General features: G+C 40.4%; 2 protein-coding genes across 7 annotated transcripts in view; both read right to left on the bottom strand.

Moving 5' to 3' along the window:
* Nucleotides 1–1,601: 1,601 nt before the first annotated feature.
* Nucleotides 1,602–5,836, bottom strand: LOC101931201 (serum amyloid A protein-like). Of its 2 annotated transcripts, none has more exons than XM_065594751.1 (4): nt 5,735–5,836; nt 5,072–5,190; nt 2,800–2,938; nt 1,602–1,821 (listed from the first exon to the last, which is right to left on the bottom strand). In XM_065594751.1, the coding sequence occupies exons 2-4, from the start codon at nt 5,172–5,174 to the stop codon at nt 1,680–1,682; spliced, it is 384 nt and encodes a 127-aa protein (XP_065450823.1). In that variant the 5' UTR covers nt 5,175–5,190; nt 5,735–5,836; the 3' UTR covers nt 1,602–1,679. The 2 variants fall into 2 exon arrangements, with proteins under 2 accessions (XP_065450823.1, XP_065450822.1); XM_065594750.1 differs by lacking the exon at nt 5,735–5,836 and adding an exon at nt 5,530–5,688.
* A 3,451-nt stretch (nt 5,837–9,287) lies between these two features.
* The window catches only part of HPS5 (HPS5 biogenesis of lysosomal organelles complex 2 subunit 2), a 44,059-nt gene continuing 27,904 nt past the window's right edge, over nt 9,288–25,442 (bottom strand). For all 5 annotated transcript variants that reach the window (XM_042858794.2, XM_005293948.5, XM_024102168.3 and 2 more), the window contains exons 14-23: nt 22,401–22,553; nt 21,557–21,628; nt 18,860–19,479; nt 17,345–17,465; nt 16,904–17,059; nt 16,269–16,388; nt 15,411–15,524; nt 14,416–14,522; nt 13,393–13,678; nt 9,288–12,505 (exon numbers count right to left, since the gene is read on the bottom strand). In XM_042858794.2, coding sequence (XP_042714728.2) covers nt 12,445–12,505; nt 13,393–13,678; nt 14,416–14,522; nt 15,411–15,524; nt 16,269–16,388; nt 16,904–17,059; nt 17,345–17,465; nt 18,860–19,479; nt 21,557–21,628; nt 22,401–22,553 — 1,810 coding nt within the window. In that variant the 3' untranslated portion in view covers nt 9,288–12,444. The remainder of the gene's footprint in view (nt 12,506–13,392; nt 13,679–14,415; nt 14,523–15,410; nt 15,525–16,268; nt 16,389–16,903; nt 17,060–17,344; nt 17,466–18,859; nt 19,480–21,556; nt 21,629–22,400; nt 22,554–25,442) is intronic.

The raw sequence follows: 25,442 nt of genomic DNA, 5'->3' as shown, positions 1-25,442 counted from the left end.
CCCCACCACCACCCAAGTAGCTGCTGGTCTGGGAGTGCCGGCCTACGGCAGGCGGACTCCGCCCATTGCCTGGCGAGGTAGAGGCATGGCGCTGGGGGCCTCCCACAGACAGACAGACAGCACCTCAGTCACCTCACAGCGCCCCCTGCAGCCCTGCCCCCCCATAGACAGACAGACGCCACAGACGCCCCACCGCGCTCCCTGCAGCCCTGCCACCACCGACAGACAGCACTGCAGCCACCCCACAGTGCCCCCTGCAGCTCTGCCTCCCACAGACAGCTCCTCAACCACTTCACAGCACCCCCTGCCTCCAACAAATAAGAAGATTTGAGGCCTATTGACTATGCATTTTTACCCTAAAAATTTAGGAAAGGCCCAAAAAATTATTTGACCAGCATCACGCTATGAACCCCCGCACTGCATGCTGCAAATTTGTTTGATCTTTGGTTCAAGAGTGGGACTAGGGGCTAATTATAGAGTTGTTGTAGCTCTAGTGCTCCCTGGCTATTAGAGACACAAGGTGGGTGAGGTAATAATGTCTATTATTGAACCAACTGCTGTTGGGGAAGAGAGACAAGCTTCTGATTTGCACAGAGCTCTTCTTCAGGACTGTTAGGCCGACATGATTTTGAGTTTCTAAGATTCCTCTGTTTTTAAGTGAAGATGTTAGGGTTAAATGTACTACCAGAAAACTCTGATGAGACTGCGGTCAGCTGCCTGGTAACTATCCAAAGACTAGGAAGCATACAACCAGAAAACACTGGTTTCATTTTGATCTGATTTTGTGATTCTCCTTTCCTTTCCTTTCTTTTTGACTTCAAGTTGTGAGCATGGAGCCTTTTAAACCCTATAATCTCTCCAAGTTTTTATCAATGTACATTAACTAGTCCTGAACTTAGTTTTGCCACCCCTGTCTGATGCTGTTTCCCCTCACTCCTGCTCTTCGGCAACAATGGGAAATTTCATCCAGTGATGACTCTGATCCAGCCTTTCTAGCCTGACCTCAGATGGAACAGAGGTTCTACCCACCTGACAATAATAAATATATACTTTTAAAACATAAGCACCATTACTGCTCATTAAAGTGGACCTAGACTCCCAGCACCATGGAAAATGTGTTTTCATCCTTTCATTTAAAATGTTAACTTTCCTCCTGACCTCCCCCCAAAATTTCTATTTTTGCCATGATACCTAAAACTTTGTATGGTGGTTTTTACGCCCCAAACTAATTAGCCAGGTAGGATGGTCTTATGGTCAGAGGACTGGACTCCATTCCTAGCTCTGCTATAGACTCCCCTGTGAAGTTAGGCAAGTCAATTAACATCCCTGTCTGTAAAATGGTTATAACAATAACAAGGAGAATTATCATAATGGATCACAATAGTCCAGTAGCCTGTCTCTGACAGTGGCCAGTGCCCGCTGCTTCCAGGAATGTGCAACAAATCCAGTAAAGGACAATCATTAAATAATCTGGAAGAATCTTCCAAATCCCAGGCAGTTAAGGGTTACCTTTGGGCCCAAATCATGAAGATTTGTGTGTATATTGCTTTTTATCCTTTCTAATGTAGCTGAGGATATTTGTTCATTCACTGAGAGCTTCAGAAATTTAAGATTTTATTTATTGTGGTTTTGCACAACTGGTAGAAAAATGGAACCACCGTAAACTATTACAGGCTGCATTAGTATTTTGAGGGAAGGCCCTCTGGTCTGTAGCGGTTTGGGTCTCCTCCACTTCTGCCCCATGCATTTGCTTCCTGGTCTTGACGTGTGTCTTCTGCTCCTCTGCCACTAATGCCACCCTGCCAATCTTCCCTAGCATCACTGGAAAAAGGAAACAAAGATTATCTTAGTATCAGAGGGGTAGCCGTGTTAGTCTGAATCTGTAAAAAGCAACCGAGGGTCCTGTGGCACCTTTGAGACTAACAGAAGTATTGGGAGCATAAGCTTTCGTGGGTAAGAACCTCACTTCTTCAGATGCAAGCGTCTTGCATCTGAAGAAGTGAGGTTCTTACCCACGAAAGCTTATGCTCCCAATACTTCTGTTAGTCTCAAAGGTGCCACAGGACCCTCGGTTGCTTTTTAAAATTATCTTAGATTATTATTAAATCTCAATAACTAAATTATTTACTTTTCACTTATCCCCCACAGCTTAATCTCTACTTTTCCATATAACTGAGGACCCGCACAAATACCTCACCAACAGAAGTTGTTCCATAAAATATATTAGCTTGCCTATCTTGTCTCACACAAACACAGAAACAAACCTTAGCCTGTCTGTGAATAGCAGGTCATCCCAGAAGTGCATCAGTGCAGCAGTTGTGAATTAAAAAGCTTTCCCATTACTTGCCTCCACTAAGTTCTACCCACTCCTCAAACTCCTTTGTATCATAGTCATCACGTTCAACAGCAATATTTTAAAATAGTCCTTGTTAGAGGACTACAAATGAACCTATGATCATAGTTTTCTTGGATGAAATACCAAGGGCAATATGTACAGGTTCTAGATTAAAGTGAGGTCCTGCAATTATTTAAATTTTAAAAGCCCTCTGGTGAAAACATCGGCCTCCCTGCCCATAGTAATGGGATCTGATATCAGAACAAATCCAAATAGGTCAGCTCAGAAATCACCTTTACAACTCAAGAATGGGCATGGTCTTCACACTTAGCCAGAGGTTAAATAAAAATGTCCTCACTTCAAACAGGACAATAACTAGTTATGAATTACAATGTACTTCATAGTAATTTGATTGCATAGCTCTTTACTGACATGTAACTCATAATCCAAGTAGAATCCATTACCTAATAACTTCTGCTATCCATTTACCGCCAGGCCCTCTTTGGGCAGCATCATAATTCCCACGAGCATGGAAATATTTATCTGCATTTTTATAATTTGCCTCCCGCATGTCGCTGTATGCACGCCACATATCCCCAGCGCCTGGAGAAGAGAGAAAGGATTATAGAGACACTGCAAATTTAAAACAAAACTTAGATGTTATTCCATTCTAGTCACTTCACCACTGTGGCTTCCAAGTAAAGTGCTTCTAGAGAAGGCAGAAAGGCTCGTATATACCGCTGAGTAAATACTTGATTTTTTGGTTCAGTGGAAGATCAGAGAAATCCCAAAAAGAGTGTTTAGTTTCAAACCAAAACTGATTTGTTATGGTTTTGCTCATCAAAACGAAAAACCGAAAAAAATTGTTCAGGTTGATTTGAATAGACATTTTTGCAGCAAAATGTCAGAATAGGCCACTGTGAAAATTATTACTGTAGTTTTGATCTTTTTTCTAGCCTAAACTATTTGCCAAATTTGACCAAAATTTGCAAAAATTTGCAGTGTCCCCCTGAAATGCATTTTTTGGTGAATTTAATATTTGTCCCTCCAAAAAATTGCCCAACTTTCTTTGGTACCCAGGCCTCCCTTTAGAGATGCAGGGATTTACAGCAATTTATGCTTTATTAACTGTAGCTTCCACCAGGTGACATCTTTGGAGGAGGAGATGAAAAGGAGTTCCTTTGAAAAGGATCTCATAAAACCATAGAATCTCCACAAAACTCTGTTGCAATATCTTTGGGGAATTCTTTAGGGGCAAAGAAACCCTCAAATTTCTCTCAGTGCTTTTCTAAGGGTCACCAGGACAATGGAGTAGAGGTGTGATTCCATGTTAGAAGCATCAGTCTCCTTTAGGGCTTTGTTTACATACAGTTTCTGCATCAATGTAACTAAATCTGTTTAGAAACCAATTTAGTTAAATCACTGACACACTTAAGTCCATTTAAACTAAATCCATTTAAGGCATTTGTAGGAGTGTTTATTCCAGGGTTTTGCAGCAATTTAACTAACAATTTCTAAACTGATTTAGACTGGAGACAATTGGGGACAAAGTGATGAGAATTTTTAGGCTACAAATGTACAATGTGAGAACAAGAAATCTGATTTCATAGATGTGAACCTCTACCTACCACTATAGTTTTAAAAAGAAAAAAACACCCAACACTTCTTACGAAAAGGGAGAGATCATGGAGTATCAACCTAAAAGTTAAAACATGAGGATACTAGGGTCTAAAAAGTGCAATGGCAAATAGGAGACAATAACTAGAATCAAAGATGATGCTGAGTTGTTTCTTGAGACTAAATAAATCATAATAGTAGAAGACCTGGTGGTCCACTATAATGTGATCCACATCTCCATCCACATACCTCCATGATTGAAAGCAACTCTATTCAGGAAGGGTACTTAAGCACATGCTTAAGATTTCTTAAATAAGGATTGATTTAAGCATGTGCTTAAGTGTTTTTCCTCAGTCAAGACCTAAGGATGCAGTTCTGCAAGATGTTGAATGCCCTCAACTCACCAGACTGGGAATTAGGGAAGTTCAGCACCTTGCAAAAGATGCTCATTCCTGTAGTGCTGAATCAGGACCCAAGTTATCTGACCCCAGAAACATTTCCGGGAGGGGGAAGGAAAGCTTCTGAAATTATTCAAACATTTACAGTATGTTATATTTACTTTACTGGGAATTGGCATACACCTCTCACAAAACTAAGAACTAACAAATAAAAGGTAATCATTAGTTATCAATGCATTTTTATGCCTCCAGATTTTACTAGACCCACTGAGATCCACATCAGGAAGTTGAAACAGTTAAAGTCAGAACATGGTCAGCTGAGTGCACAGGTAGCAGTTAAGCATCTTGCTAAACGTTAAATGAACCTTGTCTGGTGAAAATATCTGTTTAATTATAATCCATAGGATTTAGTACAATCTATGGCCCATACCTGCCATCTGATTTGCTCTGGTTCAGCAGCCTTGTGCTTGGACTCCCAATGAGGGACCTAAAACTGCATCTTTTTAAGGGGTCAGAAAAAAATTCTAATGTATCTTCTTGTGAAGAACTGAGTAAATTTTTTATTTACCAGTATTTATCAAAAATTGTTCTAGAGCTCCTGTCTTTGGCTTGGCTTTGGTTTTATTATTTTATTTATGTTATAAATAGCTACACCATGCTCTCTGCACATAACTTTTGAGAACAGTTTGGATGACGAACATGCAGTGAGTAAAAAGCATACCTCGATAAGCATCCCTTATGAATGCTCCAGCATCAGTGAACCAGTTCTGGGCACTGACACACAGTACCAGGGACAACAACAACATGCAGTTGTAGAACTTCATAGTTCACTTATTTAGGCTGTAATAGAAGGAGAGTATATGTCAGAAAACTGGGCAATATTTTAAAGACTCCAGCCATAATGTTCATTCCTCTTATAACTGCTTTAGAGCAGGTACATGGATCAAAAGGATCACACACAATTCAGAAAAGTTACCAAAGTGATGATTTCTACTCAGAAAAATGAAATGCTCTCTGCCATCACAGCATCAGTCTCAGAGCTAAGATGTAAATATAGACGTTTTAGTTTCTGGTTAACAGTTTCTATATCATAAAAATCACTTGTTCTAAGACAAAAATTGAATACAAAGCAAGGTAAAATGGTATAAATATGAAGTTTCCATTTAGAATTAAACTTACCGGTGCTGTATTGCAAAGCCCCTAAAAAATGGAGTTCTTTCTGGTGGATTCTCACAAGAAAAATAGTACTATATTTATAGGAAGCCTTATCTCAAAGAATAGGAAATAATTTACAGAAACATGGCTAAATTCAAATTGGGCAATTCTTTGCTTGTTGAATGCAAACAAACATTGCTTCTGTTGGGAATTTATTGCAGTAAATTACCTTATTTCTTCTTGAGGCTTCCTGCTTTCAACTGGTCAATGTCTGTATTGTCTCTCTATAGATCCAAAGATCAATTACTTAACCAATGCCTAATATGATGAAATGTCCATCATTTACTGGAAGTTGCAGGCAGTCACTTTTTCTGACTTGCTTCTATTTTTTTTAATTACTGAAATGAGTAATGCTTTATATGAGATTTTTATGCATTAGTTTTAAGTAATCATCTTGCATGTACCATAAACGCCAAATCAGTTTTATCCTTATGTATAATTGTTTGTACAGTGGCTAGCCAATGGGTCCTGGTCCATGACTTTGGCTTCAAGAGGCTATGGTAATAGAAATAAATAATAAAACTTAAATTATCAGAGCTGGTCAGAAATGGGAAGTCATCTTTGCAGATATTTTCATTTTTCCCCCTTTTAAATTTAGATGGAAATTTGTCAAAATTTTGAATTTTGAGTAACATCAACTAGCTTTTATTACCACCACTATGATCTCTACAGGGAGAAGTTAATTTGTCTGAATAGTGGTTAACTTATTGTATAGCTTTGTTGGCAAGATCTAAGCCATAAGCTAGATGCAGTTATAGGAAGAGTTACAAAAATATCTTTTAATTCAAAATATTACTTGTGGATTGGAATCATCAGCTCTATCAGTAATTCAGGTTACTTTGTAAAGTGTTTTCATTTGTGATCAATAATCTTAACTATCAAAATTTTATTTAAATGGCGTAAATACGGTTTACATTCATCTGTGCATGGGCGATAATATGTAAAACTCTTATTGATTCTAACTGGAAAAATGCAGGTAAATATCTGCTAGTTCAGGTCAGACTTTGCCCTCTAAAGTTTGTAAACTAAACAGCAGATCTTGTAAATGGTCAGTGTGGTTCTTATGGGAATGTAATCTGAATAAAGTCATCATGATCGGGAAGGTATTGTGAAACAGTGCTAAATCAGTCCTGCTCACTAGCCCAACAGAATTCTATGACTTGTAAACACAACAGACCATAGCTGTACTGTCCATTCTCAATGCCCTGTTGACCAATCTGGCTTTGAGCTTTCTGGAAGCTTTTGGAAGTGTCTACATTCAACAGTAACAGCCTAGACAGCAAAATGACATATTAGGCTGAATCGTGTAATTTTCCATTAATCTTACTCATTTTATTCCCATGAGCCTCTACATTTTTTTAGACAAACTCCAACTAGTCTTGTAAAAAAAGGGAAAGATAACTCCTAGGTAGTGTTATCCTGGATAGAATTTACTACTTGTAGTAACAAAACTGTAGAGATTTAGACGCTCAGTAGTCCCTGAGCTACACCTGCATTTTCCCTTAGATTAACTGAACTTGCTGGATACCACTCATTATAATGCATTCGTTTTTCAGACCCTCTATGATCTGCCTACCAGAGACACTGCACATCATCATTTAAAGTAGCAGTGGGTTGTATAGCTGGAGCTCTCCTAACAGTGGTATTTAAGGTTATCTACATGTTTCCTTTAGCCCTCTTTTCATTCACTCAACATTCTAAAAACATTCAAGCTTCTGGACTGCAATTTTACAGGCCTGGTCTCCACCCAAAAGGAAACTTTTTTTTTTTTTTTTAATTTGAAACAAAATCCATTCAGTACATTTTGTCCTATTATAACAAAAAAGTTTGAAGGGCAAAATGACTGGAGATAAACAATTAACATTTGGTAAGTTAAAAGGAAGTTCCTTGTAACAATACTTTGGATTTGGCAGGCATGCGGGTTTAAGAATCTCACCTTATATTTAAACACTGATTGGTATGATTTTTCAGCACTTTTTAACTGATGTCCTAAGAACGAGTATGCTGCTGTGGCTAACTTTGCCATGCAGTATGCCAGCCTTCGGATCTTCACAGTTAAAATGCAAACAGTACGAAGCAGAGTGCTGGTAATTTACAATATCATGCAAACAGTCCTTTAACATTCCTCAATGTTAAAAGCTTCATCTGTTCCATGTCTAAAGTTGTCAATTCAGTAATATGCATAATTCAGTGACATTCAGGGTTGTTCTTACAGAATATGTTTTTCTTTTCTTTTAAAAGCTTAAATTCCATAACTTTCTAAAGTTCTTAAATTTACACAGGCAAAAATAAGATTCCACAGCTGGCTGTTTGCATAGTTGAAAACACTCTCAAAGAATGCAGTTATAGTATTTCTACAATCTTGTAAGAGGAGCGAAGAGTGATATAGGGCCCTGGCCCTATTAACTGTAGATCTTGTGTATAAACTATTTTCACAAACTTCATGTGTGACTTATGGATTGTACACAGGGATATAAGTGTCACACAGGTGTCTAAGGCCATCAGAAAAAATGGCATAATATATAATGTTATCAAAAGTTTGACAAAGTATTTGAGGGCGGTATAGTGATGCATACATGCACATAAGCAGTGTTAAAGCTGCACATTCAATTTTAACGTTGGCATTTCCTGACTTCAGCATGTTTCAAGGTAGAATCTTTATTGCCCTTATGGAGTTTTTTAAATGGTGTTTGTGCAGGGAACACACTTGACACTGACATCACATGCACCAGCCGCAGGCTGCATGAACCTCTTGCATATATACAATCTTTTTCATCCACAAATCTCCAAGTGTTTTACATAGGCAGGTAAGTATCTTCAGTTTACAGGTAGAGAAACTGAGGCACAGAGACACAATAGATCAAAGGCCACAGCACTCACTGGTAGAACCCAATTCTACTGATTCTCAGCAAGGTTGTCTTATCTTTTGAGACCTACCCCACCTCACTGAGAAGATATCCAAAAGGCTAGGCTTATTGTGAAAAGTTGGAAATGAGCCTGGGCATTCCAGTAAGACAGATGATTAGGGTATCTAATGAGGAAAGGTACAGTTTCAGTCACAGATCAAGAAAGTCCTTTCAGTTTGTCCAGCAGAAGATGGCTAAGCATCAGAATAAAGTGCTGTCCTCATGCTTGCAGGGTAATACCTCCAGTTAAACCCAAGATTGCCCTGTTTGTGAAACCACATGATCTAATAAAACCTAATTACGGCTAAAACAGAAGTCAGAATATTAGCACATCTTCTGAGTCTTAAGAACACCATGCATCCTCCAGAGGAGTCCAGATGCTTTTACTGGATACAGAGTGGCTGGTGATTTTTCTAAGAGAGGGGATATAATGTTCTGGTTCTTTCATGTATAATATTTGACAGTTGAGTCTTTTGTATTTTTTTCTTCTGTTAAACAATGTACAAAAATGTAAATACACTTAGGTATTATTGCAACTACACCTCTTTGGGGGTTTGACCAACATATTTGGATTCTTGTCTTGACATACAAACCTACTATACAGACAATCTTACTAAGCCAAGTGACATGATTTCACAAAGAATTAGCCAAAAAGGTTAAACACAAGTGTTAAATGGCTCAGAACGTATCTGGGTGACAGACTTTCCTTTCTTATGCTAGCAGTGTGCAACTGCAGCATTTCTTAGGATGAAGTCACAATGTGGTCACGTATCCTTCACATCTTATTCACATATAAATGAAGAAATCAAGACTAAGTCAGAAACACTTTTCTTTTTATTGAAACCTCTTAAAATTAGTTGAAACCATGAATACAAGTTCATTGTAGGTGCAATAAATTTAAAAAATATTGTATAACTGTGGTTAATATGAACAGTGCTATGCAAAATGAAAAATAAGCTCTTTGAAAGAAAGTTTGTGATATATTGTAAAAGTCAGCATTGTTAACTGTGCGTTTTAAAATAAAGGTTCTGTACTGTGATAGACCCAGGCCAGTTGGGTACAACAAAGTAGTAGAGGCAGATATACTGGCCACTGGATTAGCAGTTTTCTGTTTGCTGACTGACCAGAGTAGGGGCTGCTCTAGATTAATGAGAACACCTGACTCCAATTAACCTGCAAAGAGTCAGGTGAGTCCATTAAGGTAATGTGAACACCTGACTCTAGTTAAGGCCCTTTTGATACTATAAAAGGGCTCACTCCAGTCAGGCTGGGGAGAGTCAGAGGAGAGGAAGTGCAGCTGAAGGGCTGGCTAACGAAGACACCCTCAAACCATCAGTAAGGGAGCCCTAAGGTAAGGGGGAAGAAGGGAGAAGCAGGAGAGCTATAGGGAAGTGGCCCAAGGAAATGTAGCAACTCTGGCAGTGAAAGGTTGACCATACTCTCCCTGGGCCGGAACCCAGAGTAGAGGGCAGGCCCAGGTTCCCCCCAACCTGCCACTACAGAAACACCTCCTAGGAAGGGAAGACAGGCCCCTGTCAGGACAGGAGGCTAAACTGTTCTGAAATAAGCCCTAGAGACAACAGAGACTGTGGGAGTTCTCTCACCAACCTCCTTGCTGGCTTATGATGAAAAGGGCTCAGTAGACTGTAACCCTGGCCTTAGGGAGAGAAGGGCTACGTGGAGGGTCACAGGTGAGCCACTGAGGCTAGCATAAACCGCCTAGAAGCGCAGGACCCACGGGGACAAGGTCAGAACTCTGCCACAGTACACAAAGCTTTCAGCTGTTTTTCCATGTCACTTCATCCTCTAAACTGAAAAGATTTCACTAGACTTCTCCCAAAGAGAACTGGTTATGTATTTTCCTGAGACAGATGATTCTTTCACTTATATAGATCTTTACTTCTTTGAAGTGCTAATTCTAACACCCACATGAGGTAGAAGTGCTCTCATTTTAGAGGTAGGGAAACAGGCACTGAAAGGTAAAATGATTTGTTCTAAGCCTCATGGCATATCAATACCAAAGTTAGGACGACAGAAGAGTACCTGACTTCCAGGGCCAGTTCTAGGCACCAGCATTCCAAGCATGTGCTTGGGGCGGCACTTCTCAAGAGGCGGCATTCCGGTCCTTTGGGGGTGGTACTCCATTTTGGGGGGGGGGGGTTGCTTCAGTGGCAGCACTCCAATTTTGTGTGGGGTTTTTTTTTTTTTTTTTTTGCACTTCGGCAGCAGCAAAAAACCTGGAGCCGGCCCTGCTGACTTCCAATCCTTTTTACACCTATAATAAATAAGACCATGGGGTGCCTGAAGGGATAAGATGGCACATTTGTGCTGTTTCCAAACTTCAGCTGAAAATCTCAACCCCAGGAAATACTGAAGCTGAAAGAGGACGTTTTGTTGGCTTTTCACAGACAGGAACCTTAAGGTATGAAATACCTGCCACTGGGCCTATTTCTGTAGACATTTATTCCCACACGAGAAGAGTTATGAAACGCTCCACCACAAGGGAATGACTTGTTCTCACAATTGAGACAAAGGTTACCCATCCAACTGCAGTTTTATATATCAGACCAAACTTTACAGATAAAACTTACATTGACCAAAAAATAATTAAATTTTAAATAAAATAAAATCATTAATTTGGAATGCAGCTAACAATGGAGACAAAACTATATACATAAAACATATAAAGGCTCTTATTTTAAAGGGATACTGTCAAATAAATTTACTCACAAAATGTTGGTGTAGGAGGAAAAAAATGACCTTTTTTTATAGGGAGTTAGTTCTTTGGGGTTTGACCACTGCCTAGATATTATAGCATTGTGCTAGTGAATAAAGCTCTAAATTGAAATGAGTTAAAACCAAATCTCACTAGTCTGTTTTCACTATCTAAGCTCTAGGAAGTTCACAGAGTAAACAGAATAGGTATAAAGCTATTTTTTGCAAACAATTACATAAAATTAGGTGTTAAATATTCAGTTTTAATAATCTAATGCTTATCTTAACAGAGGTAAAGGTCTTTAAAAAATGATTCTTAACTTGACAGCATCCCTTTAAAATACTTTTTAAAAGGCAATTTTAGATAAAAAGGTATGCAGTTGCATCATTTCATCCAAAAAGATCAAAAATCAGTTATGAAATATTGACATCTAAAGATATGTTGATCTCTGTGGTAACTCATCTGAAGATGACCTCGTGACAGATTCATACAATTTACGAATGCTGTGTTTACAGTTCTTTCCAGTGGTCTATTAATAAATGAGTATTTCAAAGATTTAATGCATATTTCAACACTATGCAATCAATATCCCATAACATTATTTTACATAGCTCTTAAGATAAAGATGTAGCTATTCCAAGAAATAAATCAAAAAAGTAAATATTCTATACAATTAAGGAAAAATCTGCATTCTTGCATGCGTTCACTGCAGCTATTGGCAAAAGTGAATGTCAGATGGGAAAACAGTTTGGGTGAGTCTTAATGTTTACCAGCAGGGGCTGCTCATGCTGGCAATATACACAGAATTAGTCCTTTTGAAATTTACATCTTAACCAACCTACAGAAAAGTTGCTGAAGGCAAAATGCACTATTTTTCAAACCTAATTTAATGTTCAAAGGACTGTACGTTTAGCCACTGTTTTAATTCATTCAGAGTTATTATCAAATTCATTCATCACTTTTAATCCTATTGTAAAAAAACAAATCTGTTAGGACACTTGTGGTCTTAATTTCAACATAAACATTGGAGTATTTCACTCTAACAATTTCTGAATCCTGTTTTAGAAGCATGTTTTAAAATATTTAGGAAGAGCTGGAGAAGAAAACCCAATTCAGGTGCTATTTTCATGCAGTGTGGCTGAATACACTATTGTGTGGACAAGAGTTTGTTTCTTAGAGGTGATGAAACTTAAGAGGCAATTTAATGCAGAATATGCACAGTACACAACTTCATTTCAGTGTTTCCTGGCATATTTGCTATGCCTGCTGAGACCACAGAAAACGGTCACACCTTTCCAGCATGGACTGTATCAGGGCTCTACAGACAAAAGAGAAAAAAAATAATCAAACATATTAGTTTTACTAATTTGCTGGACACTAGCTTTTAGAAAGAGTTTAAACTGGTTGATGCAGTGATAAATATGATTCAGTTTCAGAGAGCCCTATCATGCCCCTGCCTTTAAAGATTTTTCCCTAACCTGAATAGACAACATGAGTGGCAAACTGTAAATAATAGAAAATAGATAGCAGGGTTTTTTATTTTATTGTATTTTTTTTATTTAAGGCTAGTATTTAGGGCTTCCTAGATTCCAGGCCTTCACTCTTGCTTGTAACCACCCCTCAGGATTGATGTAACATACAACAGGACCTTTTCAAGTGCCATCTTCTAGAACTTAATTCACTTAATTCCAAAAACTTTTACATTTTTCCATGCATGCTTTTTTTAAGGGAGTTAAACAGTGTATCTGCGGGTGAACTACTTCGACAGCAACAGCTGCAGTGTAAGTAGACTCCCGAATTCCAAATACTGTAATGTCTCTTTGCACTATTACAGCATTTATGGAGCACCCATCAGAGCAGTCTAGGTCTAGGAGGATGTAGAATTCTTCAGCAATGGACATTTGATAGTTTAGTCATTTATTCTCTCTCTTCTCCCCCCGCCCCTTTTTTTTTGAAACATTTATTCTGAATATATTTTGGGATAAAACATTTTTCATTTGTAAGCTATATGTCTCAAATATACCTCTTAAATTGGGGACAGAAGTATTTTCAGGTAGTTTTGCCACTCTGTAACACTGTTTAAACTCTTGTAGCTGAAGTCTGAAGTGTTTTCACTTTTTTTAAATTTAATGAAAGAAAACTATGGCCTAGGACGGCACTGAGTGAAGTATCAATAACTGTTCTACACACACACACACGTCTTACCTTTGCCTTTTTTCAGCAATTCTCAGTATTTCGCAGATCCTGGTAAATCTCTCAGACAATTCTGCTGTCAAATCACATTCCTGCAGTATTGGCAAGGCACGATCTGGGCCAATTACCTTAGCCAACAAAAGAGCTACATTTTCAACAGTAATGCAGTTTGACCAATTAGTGCTACCATTGCCGATAGTATTCCCATTCTGTGTACCATGACAGTGGAAATCAGTGCTGTGACTTTGTGCAAGATGGAGAAGGAACTTCCATTCTTCCACAGTCTCTGGAATTGAGCCTAAATGCAAAATTAAATGACTGGCTGTAGTTATCTGTGAGGAAAAAGCATGTAGCAAACCTAATTTTACATCTATTTGCATTTAAAAGGAGCTAGTTTTTTAGAGTCAATATTCTACATTCATATCTTAGTTAAATGGCTTAAAATGCATTTTATTTTTTGAGTTGCACAAAACTGTTACATTTTCAAGTGTATTGGAGCTAATTGTTAGGACTGAGGGATATTGAGCAATAAAAACAGCTTTCATAGCCATTGCTGTGATTTTGGATTAAAAAATTCCTTTGTGTCTTTTTAGGATACTGTAGATTTTCACTGCAATTCTGCCATCTTATACAGAAACTTGCTCACTATAGCCTAGAAAAACCACTAGATAGCGCTAGTGAATTAGCTGATTCTCCAAGGTACGGGGCAACAAAAACTCAGAGGGAAAGCTGAAGCCAAAAAATCTGATTAAAATGTCAAGAGATTTGAACCACTCAAAACAAGACTGTTTTTTAAACACTGCTGTTTTGTTGGAAGACAAGAATTAAACTACAGTGTCACTGATTTATACACTCAATTATATTTATGCAGTACAATATACTACATTAAGTGTTACAAAATGCCAAGTGATCTTGCTATACCAGTGCTTAAAAAAATACATCATTCAACTCTCGATAATGCTTCTCTATACTTAATCGGTAATCAATATAGATCATGTATTATACTGGTGTGCTCAAGGGTTAGGATTCACTAACCATGTTCTCCATCCAATAGGTTCATATCATCCAAATGAACAATATTAGTAAAGGCTTCTAGTCTTCTATCCAGTTCCAAGCAGAGAGAGAGATATCCAGGCCAGAAGCTTAAAAAAAGAGATTGAAGATTTCCAGAATCAAATACATATCTGCTTTAAACTAAAGTCATTGGTAATGAAATGCTGATTAGCAAACTCATCAGTAAGAGCAAACCACCCCAAATATTAGGAATAACCTGGCCATTTCAATGTGGCAAAACATAGGCCATGCCATAAGTCCCCAGAATTGTCAGTTTATTGAATGAACTAGAGCCGGCCTTTTGTCAAACACCACCCTCACAAAAGTCATAAGTGCTCAATGATAAACACATCTAGGTCCCATATTGCAGTGAGGGTTTTTTTGTGTATGATAGTGGGAAAGGGTCAAGCGGAAAACAACCATCATATGGAGGTAAGAACTGCATAAGGAAAAGAAGGGAAGTCATTAGGGAAATAAGGAAGTGGAGGTCATTAGGAACAGAGGGAATGTCTTTATGCATACAAGAGGTCCATGAAGTCTGGTGGGTAAATTTGTCTCTGCTAAAGCAGGTTAAATATGGGAGAGGTATTAGTGTAATTATGAAGGTACAACCGTTGTGACTTGCTTTGGGGTTATTTCCTTGGTCACATTTTAGGTCAATAACATTTGTTTGGAGTAAACAGAGCTTAACACATAATGGTGTAGAACGTGTTATAACATGACTTTGTTGCTTCTTTGCTACAAAGCAAGGTAATACTACAGAGGTAAGTTTTACATTGACTATTTATAACCTAAACATAATGGCACTTTTAAATAAAGCCAGCCACAAAATACTTAATTTAAATAAATGTAGTTGACAGTACACTGGCAGGAAACATATTGGCTTTCATTTGTATATTCAGTGGGCCAAGATACCAACTAAGCCAGTTTCAAGAATAATCATAATTTTTCAGTAAACTACAACGTTTCCAACTTACCCATATGACTTGCAGATGTCAGCCATCTTCTCTTTTGTTACAAAATCAGCTGGGAGTTTAATCAGAAGCAAAATCAGTTGGCTATAGCCCCAGGTAAACAAATGTGAATGTGGTCTGGGAAGACAGTTTAATTCACAAGTTAAATGTTAGCAGTCTCATGACTTTAAAAAACGATTGTTTTATCAGGAGGCCAAATAGATGAAAGGGATTGTTTCATCTTTCCCATGAAGTTTTGACAATATTAATTCAAAGAGCATTGTGTCCAGCTATCGTCTTGACAGACTCGCTTAAAATGAGATTTTCCCTGTGATTAGAGAGGGACAGAAAAAGGTTAATGTGGCCTTTTTGTGTACCAGCATCCATGTTAGGAGGCATGTGCACAGCTCAGGAAATGGCATTTTTTATACTCTAACTGAGCCAGTAAGGGAATTTCACACATTTAAAAAAAATGTGTTCCCCAGAAACACACTGAAAATTATTCTTCAAAACAAAGTGGCAGCTTCTTAAGAGAGATGTATTTATAGTGGTTAAAGAGATCATTTCTGCCTGGATTATGAAGATAGGAAAGTTGTTTAACTCTTTGGTTGCTGCTGTTAAACATCTTGAGGTACATGAGGTAACATACCCTAGGGTGAAATTCAACCTATCGCAGAAGGGTAAGGCAAGACTATGCCTCACTTACAGACCTGTGCTTAATTGAAGGCTTTATGGGGATTCTCTCCATTGGGGTGAATTTCACCCTCTAGGGAAATGAAATTACTCTGAGGTAGCCAGCTCCATCATGGAACACATAGCAAGTCTGGACAACTACGTCTAGTTTGCGCAGTGCAATTAAATATACATGATTTACTACCTTACCTAGGGTTTCCTTCAGCATCCACTGTATTTGTTCTTTGTGGCGCATCATGGGAAACTGCCAAACACAGCCAATCCAGTCGCAATGCTTCAGGATTAAGAAGAGACTGAAGCAGGGACGACCTAAAAAAGAGTGGGAAAATCCATGGGTTTTAAATGGACCGAATATGGAAGTGTGATAAACTTTGTGTATATATACTATTTAAAAATACTCATGATCAGTGCACTGGAAAGATGATTTCTAGACAAGTTATGTGTCCTTTAATCTTCAGAAATATTACAGAATACATCCATATTTGAATTTTAGATATTGAAGTGTTGCCCATTTCTAGTTTGAGTTAATTTGATACTGTTTTATTATACTGTAAACTAAATCATTAAAGAGTTGTTACAAAAATCTCGATAAAATGGAATCTGCTTTGTAATGAGGCGAGGGAAAGAGATTGGCGAACAGAAATTAACTGGCAAAACAAAAGGTTATTTAATGTTAAGTTCCACTCTATTTTTAATGAGCAGCCAAAGTAGCATTACATTAAAAAAAAAAACCACCACACAGCTGCATGATATCCAGTCTTTTCATTACGTAACCATTTCCCAACAAGAAAAAAAGGCATACAGCACATATGCAGCCCCTTTACCTTTCATCTTCTGGCTTTGATTTAACAAGGCTGTCTAAATATGCTAAAAAGTGGGCAGGGTGATGTCTACAAAGCTGCATGATGTCAGAGGGCAAGATTGATGGGTAGAATTTGATCAAGGGCCTTACAGCTGTTTCCCCAAACTTTTCATAGAGCCTGCACAAACAAAAAAACATCTTTAATGCCAAATCACAGCAAGATTGCCACTTTGATAAGAAAATACAACCCTATTTCAAGATTCTAATTTATTTACCAGCATGTTTCAAGTTCCTCTGCTTGAACACTGCTAACACTAGAACTATCATTGCAAAAAAAGTCTCACAAAACATTGAAGAGGCTAGTGCGGATACAAATCCAGAGCAAGGCAAACAGAAGTGAATTGACAGTCTGAAATTTGTCATATTAACGAACATGAAAAAAAGAAAATCATGCACTACAGACCTTTGAGCATGTGCCAATAACAGAGGACTATCCCAGGGCCCCAAGTCATTTAACAGTTTTAATATTTTCAACATATCTCCATTTTCCATTGCCAAAGTCACTGGACTAGCGTGAGTCAGTTCTGAAACACAAAACATTGTAAATGTTTTAAGTTTTTATTTTTTTTCAACTCAGCTAGTTTAAAAAATAATTAAAGAAGAGAAAAATTTCCTTTATTCTTCCAAAGTCCCCATCATGGAAATGTATCTCTAGCCTGCAATGGAAGCAGGTGAGTAAGTCACACTTAAGCTGTGTGTTTGGCTTTGATTGAATTACCATCAATAGTGTTATGGCAAATTTAACATTATTAAATTGATTTTTTTTGTTAGGGAATTTTTTTTATATAAAAACTTCAAGATAAAGTTTACAGCTTCTTCTTCCCTTTAAGATTTAAGGCAACTTACTTTCTACTATATAAAGTTACATAACCCATACAAAATTTCAAAACATATGCTTCATGTGTACAGAACAGACCAACCTCAATTTATTTTCAACACCAACTGTTAATGAACCACAAGTTCAATTTAAAGCTTAAATTACCAACAAAGGACATTATTAAATTCATAGGAAGCAAACTGGGCACATAAGCCCTGATCTTGCGAAGCCTCACATCCTTAACTGCATGCATATAAGCAGTACCACTCAAATCAATGCAAGGATGCAATTAATACTTTTCTACTCTAAACTTCGCTTAAGCCAACATGGAACAGATTTCTGCATGCCCAAACATAGTCCTCCATCCAGCAAAGAACTTAAGCATGTGCTTAACTTTCTATGCTGAATCAGGGTTCTATCAATTGGTTGTCTTGAAGACCTGTCTATAAAGGTTTTGTTTCAGTTTTAGAAGTTGCATATAGCAGATCAAATTCTGTTCCGAGTTACATCCAGGAAGCCTCATTCATTGGGATTGCAAAGGTATGAGAAAGGGCAGAAGGGACTTCTGGCGAAGGAAAGGATGCCTGCGGTGATCAACTGCATGCCAATATGGGAAATGCTTTTCCAATTCACTAATGATCTTCATAAATGTGCTGTTGTCCAAGCTTTGGAAACAAGCTGAAATATTTGAGCATACTTGTGCCTACTTAGCCACTGAGGATGCTGAAACTCTTTTCCTAATTTTAGCTTTATATGTTAAATAATTGAAATTATTTGAGTTCAACAGCACCACATTTTTTCAAGTTCTCTTTCAACACATTTGATTCATATCACTACCGTGTTCAGCTAACTGAAGCTGTACTATATATTAACTTGTTTAGAAATAATGTCACTGTAGTAACTAAACAAGAAGTATTTTCCCCTAGAAGTCACTGGTTCTTATTAACTTAGTTTTGTTTATTAAAAAAGCTAAAGAGCACTTGTTTCAGAGGTGATTCAGAAAGGAATGTCCCCTCAGGCTGGATTTTTTCCAGGACAAAAACCTAAAACTTAGCTTCAATTGGTTTAAAAGTGAAAACAAAAAGCCACCACAGTCATTACCTTTCAATCCTCCAATGTAAGTTTCCCAAACACTGGGACTGCTAGTGTAATTGATTGTAATACATCGCTTCAGTCTTTTTAAATCCAAGAGAAAGAAATAGTCCTTTATGAACCGACAAGCCAAGACCCATGACACTGTTAGCTGTAAATCCTGTTCAGCACTTTCTTTCGCATTCCCATTCTCGCAAGGAAACACATTTAATTCAAAACATAATGTTGTCAACTCTACTAGGTCCTTTTGAATATCGCGTGCTATGAGACATGGAGGATACACTTGAAAAACATGGTCTGAGGCTCCCTTTGAATTGGCATCATTTTCACATACTTCTCTGCCAAAATGAGCTTCGCTAGTTTGATCCTGTGCAGTATTTCCTTGCAAGGCATCTGTCTGTCCTTTGCCTACATGATCTTCACTGTGTTGATCTGGTTCAATATTTTCTTCTAAAACCTCACTCTGTTCTTCAGCAAGCACATTCTTATCTTTCTTAATGGATAAGCAGTCATCTGAAAAGGAAGGTTCTTTGAAACCAAATGTTTCTTCCAGATACAAAAACCACTCCTGCAAAACTCCTCTCAAGCACTGTGGTTCTAACAAAACCAGTGGATCTTGCAGTTTGTTTCTGTAAAACAAAGTGGAAATGCGTTGCACTTGCTATTTAATAAATAGCCAAGAGATGCCAGAGCTGATTATACATATCAAATGGACAACTCAACCATTAGTATATTCCTAGATCAGGGGTGGGCAAACATTTTGGCCTGAGGGCCACATCGAGGTTGCGCAATTGTATGGAGGGCCGGGTAGAGAAGTCTGTGTCTCCCCCAACAGGCTGGTCCCTGCCCCCTATCTGCCCCCTCCCATTTCCCGCTCCCTGACCGCCCGCCTCAGAACCCCCAACCCATCCAACCCCCCTCGTGCCTTGTCCCCTGACTGACTCCTCCCGGGACCCCTGCCCCTAACCACCCCCTAGAACTTGACTCCCTATCCAACCTCCCTTCTCCCTGTCCCCTGACTGCCCCGACCCCTATCCACACCCCCGCCCCTGACAGGCCCACCGGGACTCCCACACCTATCCAACCCCCCTGCTCCCTGTCCCCTGACTGCCCCGACCCCTGACAGCCCCCCCCGGGACTCTCAACCCCTATCCAACTGCCCTCTGCTCCTCATCCGCTGACCACCCCGTCCCAGGATCCCCTGCCCCTAACTGCCCCCCAGGATCCCACCCCCCCTGCTCCCTGTCCCCCGACTGCCCTCCCGACCCCTATCCACATCCCCACCCCCCGGGACACCCACCCCCAACCCTCCCTGTTCCCCAACCCCTGACCGCCCCCAGAACCTCCGCCCCATCCAACCGCCCCCTCCCCCCCAGGAATCCCCACTTCCTTACCCAACCCCCCCCCCCCCCGCTCCCCACCCCCTTACCAGCAGCAGAAGCTCGCAGCCGCGCCACCCAGCCAGAGCCAGCTGCGCTCCGCACACTGCCCAGCACGAGTGGCGGGCCAGAGCATGGCCCGCACGGCAGAGGGTCTGTGGGGGAGGGGCCGGGGACTAAGCTCCCCAGCAGGGAGCTCAAGGGCCGGATAGGACAGTCCCACGGGCCTGATGTGGCCCACGGGCCGTAGTTTGCCCACATCTGTCTTGATATCGGTCATACCAATGCTGTTTTCCTGACTAGTAAGGACAGTAGGAAAGTCACTATATAATTTCCCCAAGTATGCTTTTGGGGATCTCACCTCCAAATGATTCACGTAGCTTGCTAGGCAACCATCCAAGTCTACCTCTAATGCTACAGTCCTCTTTTTCTCAGCAAAACTCACAATGAAGTTATATTTTTAATGGAAAAAAGCCACTATTCAAGTAAGGACTTTCAGATAGCCTAGGGGAGGGCAAACTATGGCCCGCGGGCCAGATCTGGCCCCTCAGGGCTTTTAATCCATCCCATGGGATTGCCAGCCCTGTGGCACAGGGGGCTAAGGTAGGCTCCCTGCCTGCCCTGGCCCTGTGCCATTCCTGGAAGCGGCCGGCACCATGTCCCTGCGGCCCCTGGGGAAGGCGGGGCAGAGGGATCCATGTGCTGCCCTCACCTGCAGGCACCACCCCCCTGCAGGTCCCATTGGCTGTGAACAGGGAATCGCGGACAATGGGAGCTTCGGGGGTGATACCCGCAGGCAAGGGCAGCACGCAGCGGAGCCACCTGCCCCACTCCACCCCCGGGAGCCATTGCCGGACATGCTGGCCACTTCCAGGAGCAGCACAAGGCCAGAGCAGGCAGGGAGCCAGCCTTAGCCCCGCTGCGCGCCGCTGTCACCCCGGAGCCGCTTGAGGTAAGTGGCACCAGGCCAGAACCCGCACCCTGAACCCCTCCTGCACCCCGCACCCCAACCCCCTGCTCTGAGCCCCCTCCTGCACCTCACACCCCTCCTGCATCCCAACCCCTTGCCCTGAGCCCCTTCTTGCACACTGCACCCCCTTCCTCACCCCACACTACCCCACGTACCTCAACCCTCTGCCCCAGCCCAACATTCACAGCCCTGCATACGATTTCCCCACCCAGATGTGGCCCTTAGGCCAAAAAGTTTGACCACCCCGAGACAGCCGTACACCATGTGTGGATATACCTTCACAGCATCATTTACTGCAGATATTTACAATAAAAGCTTTCTGCCAGAGTAAAATATAGCTCTATGCTCTCTACTTACATAGCTTCTGTCGTTGCTATCTTGAGATCTCTTAGCCGGTCCTCTTCTTGAGGCTGGCTCTGTAGTTCCAAACTAGAAAGAAATATAAAGAAAAAATTATGCTATCTTTTTAAAACAGAGGGAGAAATAGCATTAATTCTGTTATGAGAAATGCAGTTCTGTTACTTTTCATGAGAAACAGACAAATGAGACTACAGTAATTATGGAGCAGCTGGACATGAGGAGCAGAAGAAAAATAACTTTTTTCATCTTGTCAAACATTACCTATGAGGGTTCTCAGATGTCAAGAAACAAAACTAACATTAAGCTAATACAAATTCATTGCCTAAAATATTTCAATGGATTTGCCAATTTAACTCCTGATAACAATTTAGCGCTCGTTCTTTATTCATACGACTAAGCCACTACAGTGTTTTCATATTCCTTTAAACAACCCAGTGTTGAGGGTGATAAAGCTGCTTGTTCCTCTTTTCATTAAAAATAGGATGTAGGCTTTAAAATTCACATGCATCAACACGTCTGGTTAGGTACCCAGAAGGGCAAGTAGGGAACTATATTAGTTTCCCCTTCCTCAACCACTCCAGCACCACAAATGTAAACTCTTAACATCCATTTTCTAGAAGAGTTTGACATCTGAACAAGCTTTGAGGTAAAAAATTGAGAAAGGAGGCAGGGGGTGGGGAGGGTGAGACCAGATGAATTCATGGAGCCTCTCTATACAGCCAGATGGAAAAAAAATCTCTATTCTATTGAAATGAATGGGATCATTGTGGAAGACATGAGTTCCCAGTCCTTTGGGCAGCTGGCACATTCAACTAGTAAAACCACGTGAGCTTGAACTTACTCGTTTTCATCTTCTTCCTGGGAGTATGCGGCTATACTAGCAGTCACTTCATGAGACTCATCATCATCTTTCATTTCCTGCCTCACTCTGACATCAGGACTCATATGAAGGGTGCCAATCTTTTCAGTAGTTTTGCGTACAAAGCTGGAAACACTAGGAGTCAAAAGTTCAAACAACTGAGATGGCAGTAGGAGAAGAGCTCATAGTCAACACAATAAATCTCGGTCTTTCTAGCCAGCCTCTCACTTCAGAAATCTTTATCATCTAAAGGAGGCAGGAAGAGAGGATGAGCACACTGGGAACCACCAAGTATATCAGTCAGTCAGAACTCAACATGAAAAAATGCATGTTGCACTCAGTAAGAAACATCTCAGAACTTATATGCTTTAGTCAAGTTCTTTACTCCTAAGATTTTCAGGCCCCAATGGAGATCACAAAATAAAACACTGGAAGTTTGGTTTTGTGCTGCCTGATAGAGGGGATTTTACAATTATGCAAATGCTGAGATTTTTATTTGCAATGAGAGAGGCTAATTTTTCCATGATAAAGCCTCTAAATAAGCACACGCACAAGAATTTTGTTAATTATCTTTTAATTTGGTCTATAATGACCTTCACAGTGACAAGAAAATTATTCAGGAAATGTACAGTTATGAAGAAATTAGAAAGCATTCTAAGTGGTCCTCTGTTTCAATTATCCATTCCTAACCCTTAGAATGTCTCATTCCAAAGGAAGGCCTACCTACATTCCAAAACTCAAATATATTGGTCCATAACACGCAAGAGTTCTTTAGAAAACCAGGATTCAAAAGCAACTTCAAGTTCTTGTGCTCCAGGTCAGAACAGGCTTAGCCATGTCGGAAAGAAAAAACAGTTACTTACCTTTACGTAACTGTCGTTCTTCAAAGTATTTTGCACAGGTCCATCCACTACAGGTGACTCACAAGCAGATTAATGTGGAGACAGTTCAGAGTCTACCTGAACAGCTATGGTGGAACAAGCCATCCAAAACTGGCATCGTTCCTGGACTGACGGGAAATGGCATAATGAGCAGCAAATGTATGAACTGATGACCAGGTGGCTGCTTTGCAAATGTCTCAACCGGGTACATGCGTGAGGAAAGCTGTTTGTGCTCTAGTTGAATGAACCAATACTCCAGGTAAGAGGTGGTGTGACATAAGCTAACTGGTAGCACAAACAAGTGCAAGAGAGGATTTCTTCCTAGATTTCTTAAGTGGAAACCGGTTGATCTTTAACCCTGGCCGCAAATCACAACAAAACTGTGCTGAGGATCTAAAGGGTCTGGGACGGCCCAATTAGAAGGCTAACGCTCTCCTCACATCCAACAAATGACGTTTTTGCTCATCTATACATGTAGGCTTTTGGGGAAAAGTTGGCAAATAAACTGCCTGGTTAATGTGGAAATTGGAAACCACCTTTGTTAAGAATTTTGGATGAGAGAGGAGGTACACTTTATCCTTATGGAAAACTGTATAAGGAGGCTCGGAAACCACGGCTCTCAATTTACCCACTCTCCTTGCTGAGGTTAACGCAACCAGAAATGCCACTTTCATAGAGAGATAGAGCAGGGAGCAATTCACAAGAGGTTCAAAGGGAGGTCCCATTAATTTTTTTAGCACCAGGTTGAGATCCCCTGCGGGAACAGGTTCTTGTACCTGAAGGTATAATTCAGTGGTTCTCAAACTTTTGTACTGGTGACCCCTTCCACACAGCAAGCCTCTGAGTGCGACCCCCCCCTTATAAATTAAAATGCTGGGGGCAAAGCGGGGTCTGGGGTGAGGCTGACAGCTCGTGACCCCCCACGTAATAACCTCGTGACCCCTGAGGGGTCACGACCCCCAGTTTGAGAACCCCTGGTATAATTCATCCAATCCTTTTAGAAATATGATAGTTACGGGGTTGGAAAAGAGTGATTTATTACCCAGTAGAGGGTGGAACGCTGAAATAGCCGCCAAATGGACTTTAATTGAACTATCTTGATGTTTGAGGTGCAACAGGTAATCCAAAATATGTTTAATGGAAGTCTGCACTAGAGAGACACCGTTTCTGTTGAGAAAAAATAGAAAAATATTTCCATGTAGCCAGATAAGTACACCTAGTTGAAGGATTTCTGCTACTCAGAAGGACTTCCTGAATATCTGTTGAGCAAGCTATTTCCAATAGTGCTAACCAAGAGACATCCCTGCTGCCACATGGAAGGCCTGTAGGTTGGCGGCAATATTCCCTTCAGTTTGTTTATATCTCCCCCTTCAAATCCCACTTCCCTGTCACTCTTCAGGGACCACTCTGGCAAGACCATTCTTTAGCAGGAGGTCCAATCTCTCCTAGCAGGAGCCTGAGATAAAGTTCCTCTGTTCCTCAGGGGGGAAGGGTTTTTATTTGTGCTGTTTCCTTTGTGCCAAAGCAAAAAGGCAGTCTTAGACCTATTTTCGATCTAACAGAGTTAAACATGTACCCGAAGAAAATAAAATTCCTTACAGTTACCCTAGCTTCCATTAGTCCTTCCCTGGAACAGGGCAACTGGTATACTGCGTCCGACTTAAAGGTCACTTATTCCATATCACAACCCGTCCAGACCACCAGAAGTTTCTCAGGTTTGTAGTCAATGGAACTCATTACCAATTCATTGCTTCTATTCAGCTCATCATCAGCCTGTTGCATTATCACAAAGTGCAGGGTGCAGGTAACTGTATCTGCAGATTCCTCCACCGGGACGACAGACTGGTGAGAGACCTGTTCAAGTCTCAATCACTGTACAGCATGACCATCATTCAGTCCACCTTCAAAACACTAAGGCTATTCTTCAGTACGGACAAATCAGTTCTAAAACCTGTGCAAAGAATAGAGTTTATCGGAGAACGCCTCGATGCTACAAAAGTCAGAGTGTTTCTGCCCCTGTCAAGTCTCCAAATGCGCAAAGACATAGTCTTGGATCTAAGAGCACATCCAGTTACCATAGCACACACTTGGCTGAAGCTTCTGGGACACATGGAGGCATGTACGTGCATAGTACAGCACGCTA

The sequence above is a fragment of the Chrysemys picta genome, chromosome 4 (genome assembly GCF_011386835.1).
Source record: "Chrysemys picta bellii isolate R12L10 chromosome 4, ASM1138683v2, whole genome shotgun sequence".
In the NCBI taxonomy this organism is placed as follows: Eukaryota; Metazoa; Chordata; order Testudines; family Emydidae; genus Chrysemys; species Chrysemys picta.
Note: the sequence above shows the minus strand (reverse complement) of the source record. Positions and strands in the feature narration are given on the sequence as shown.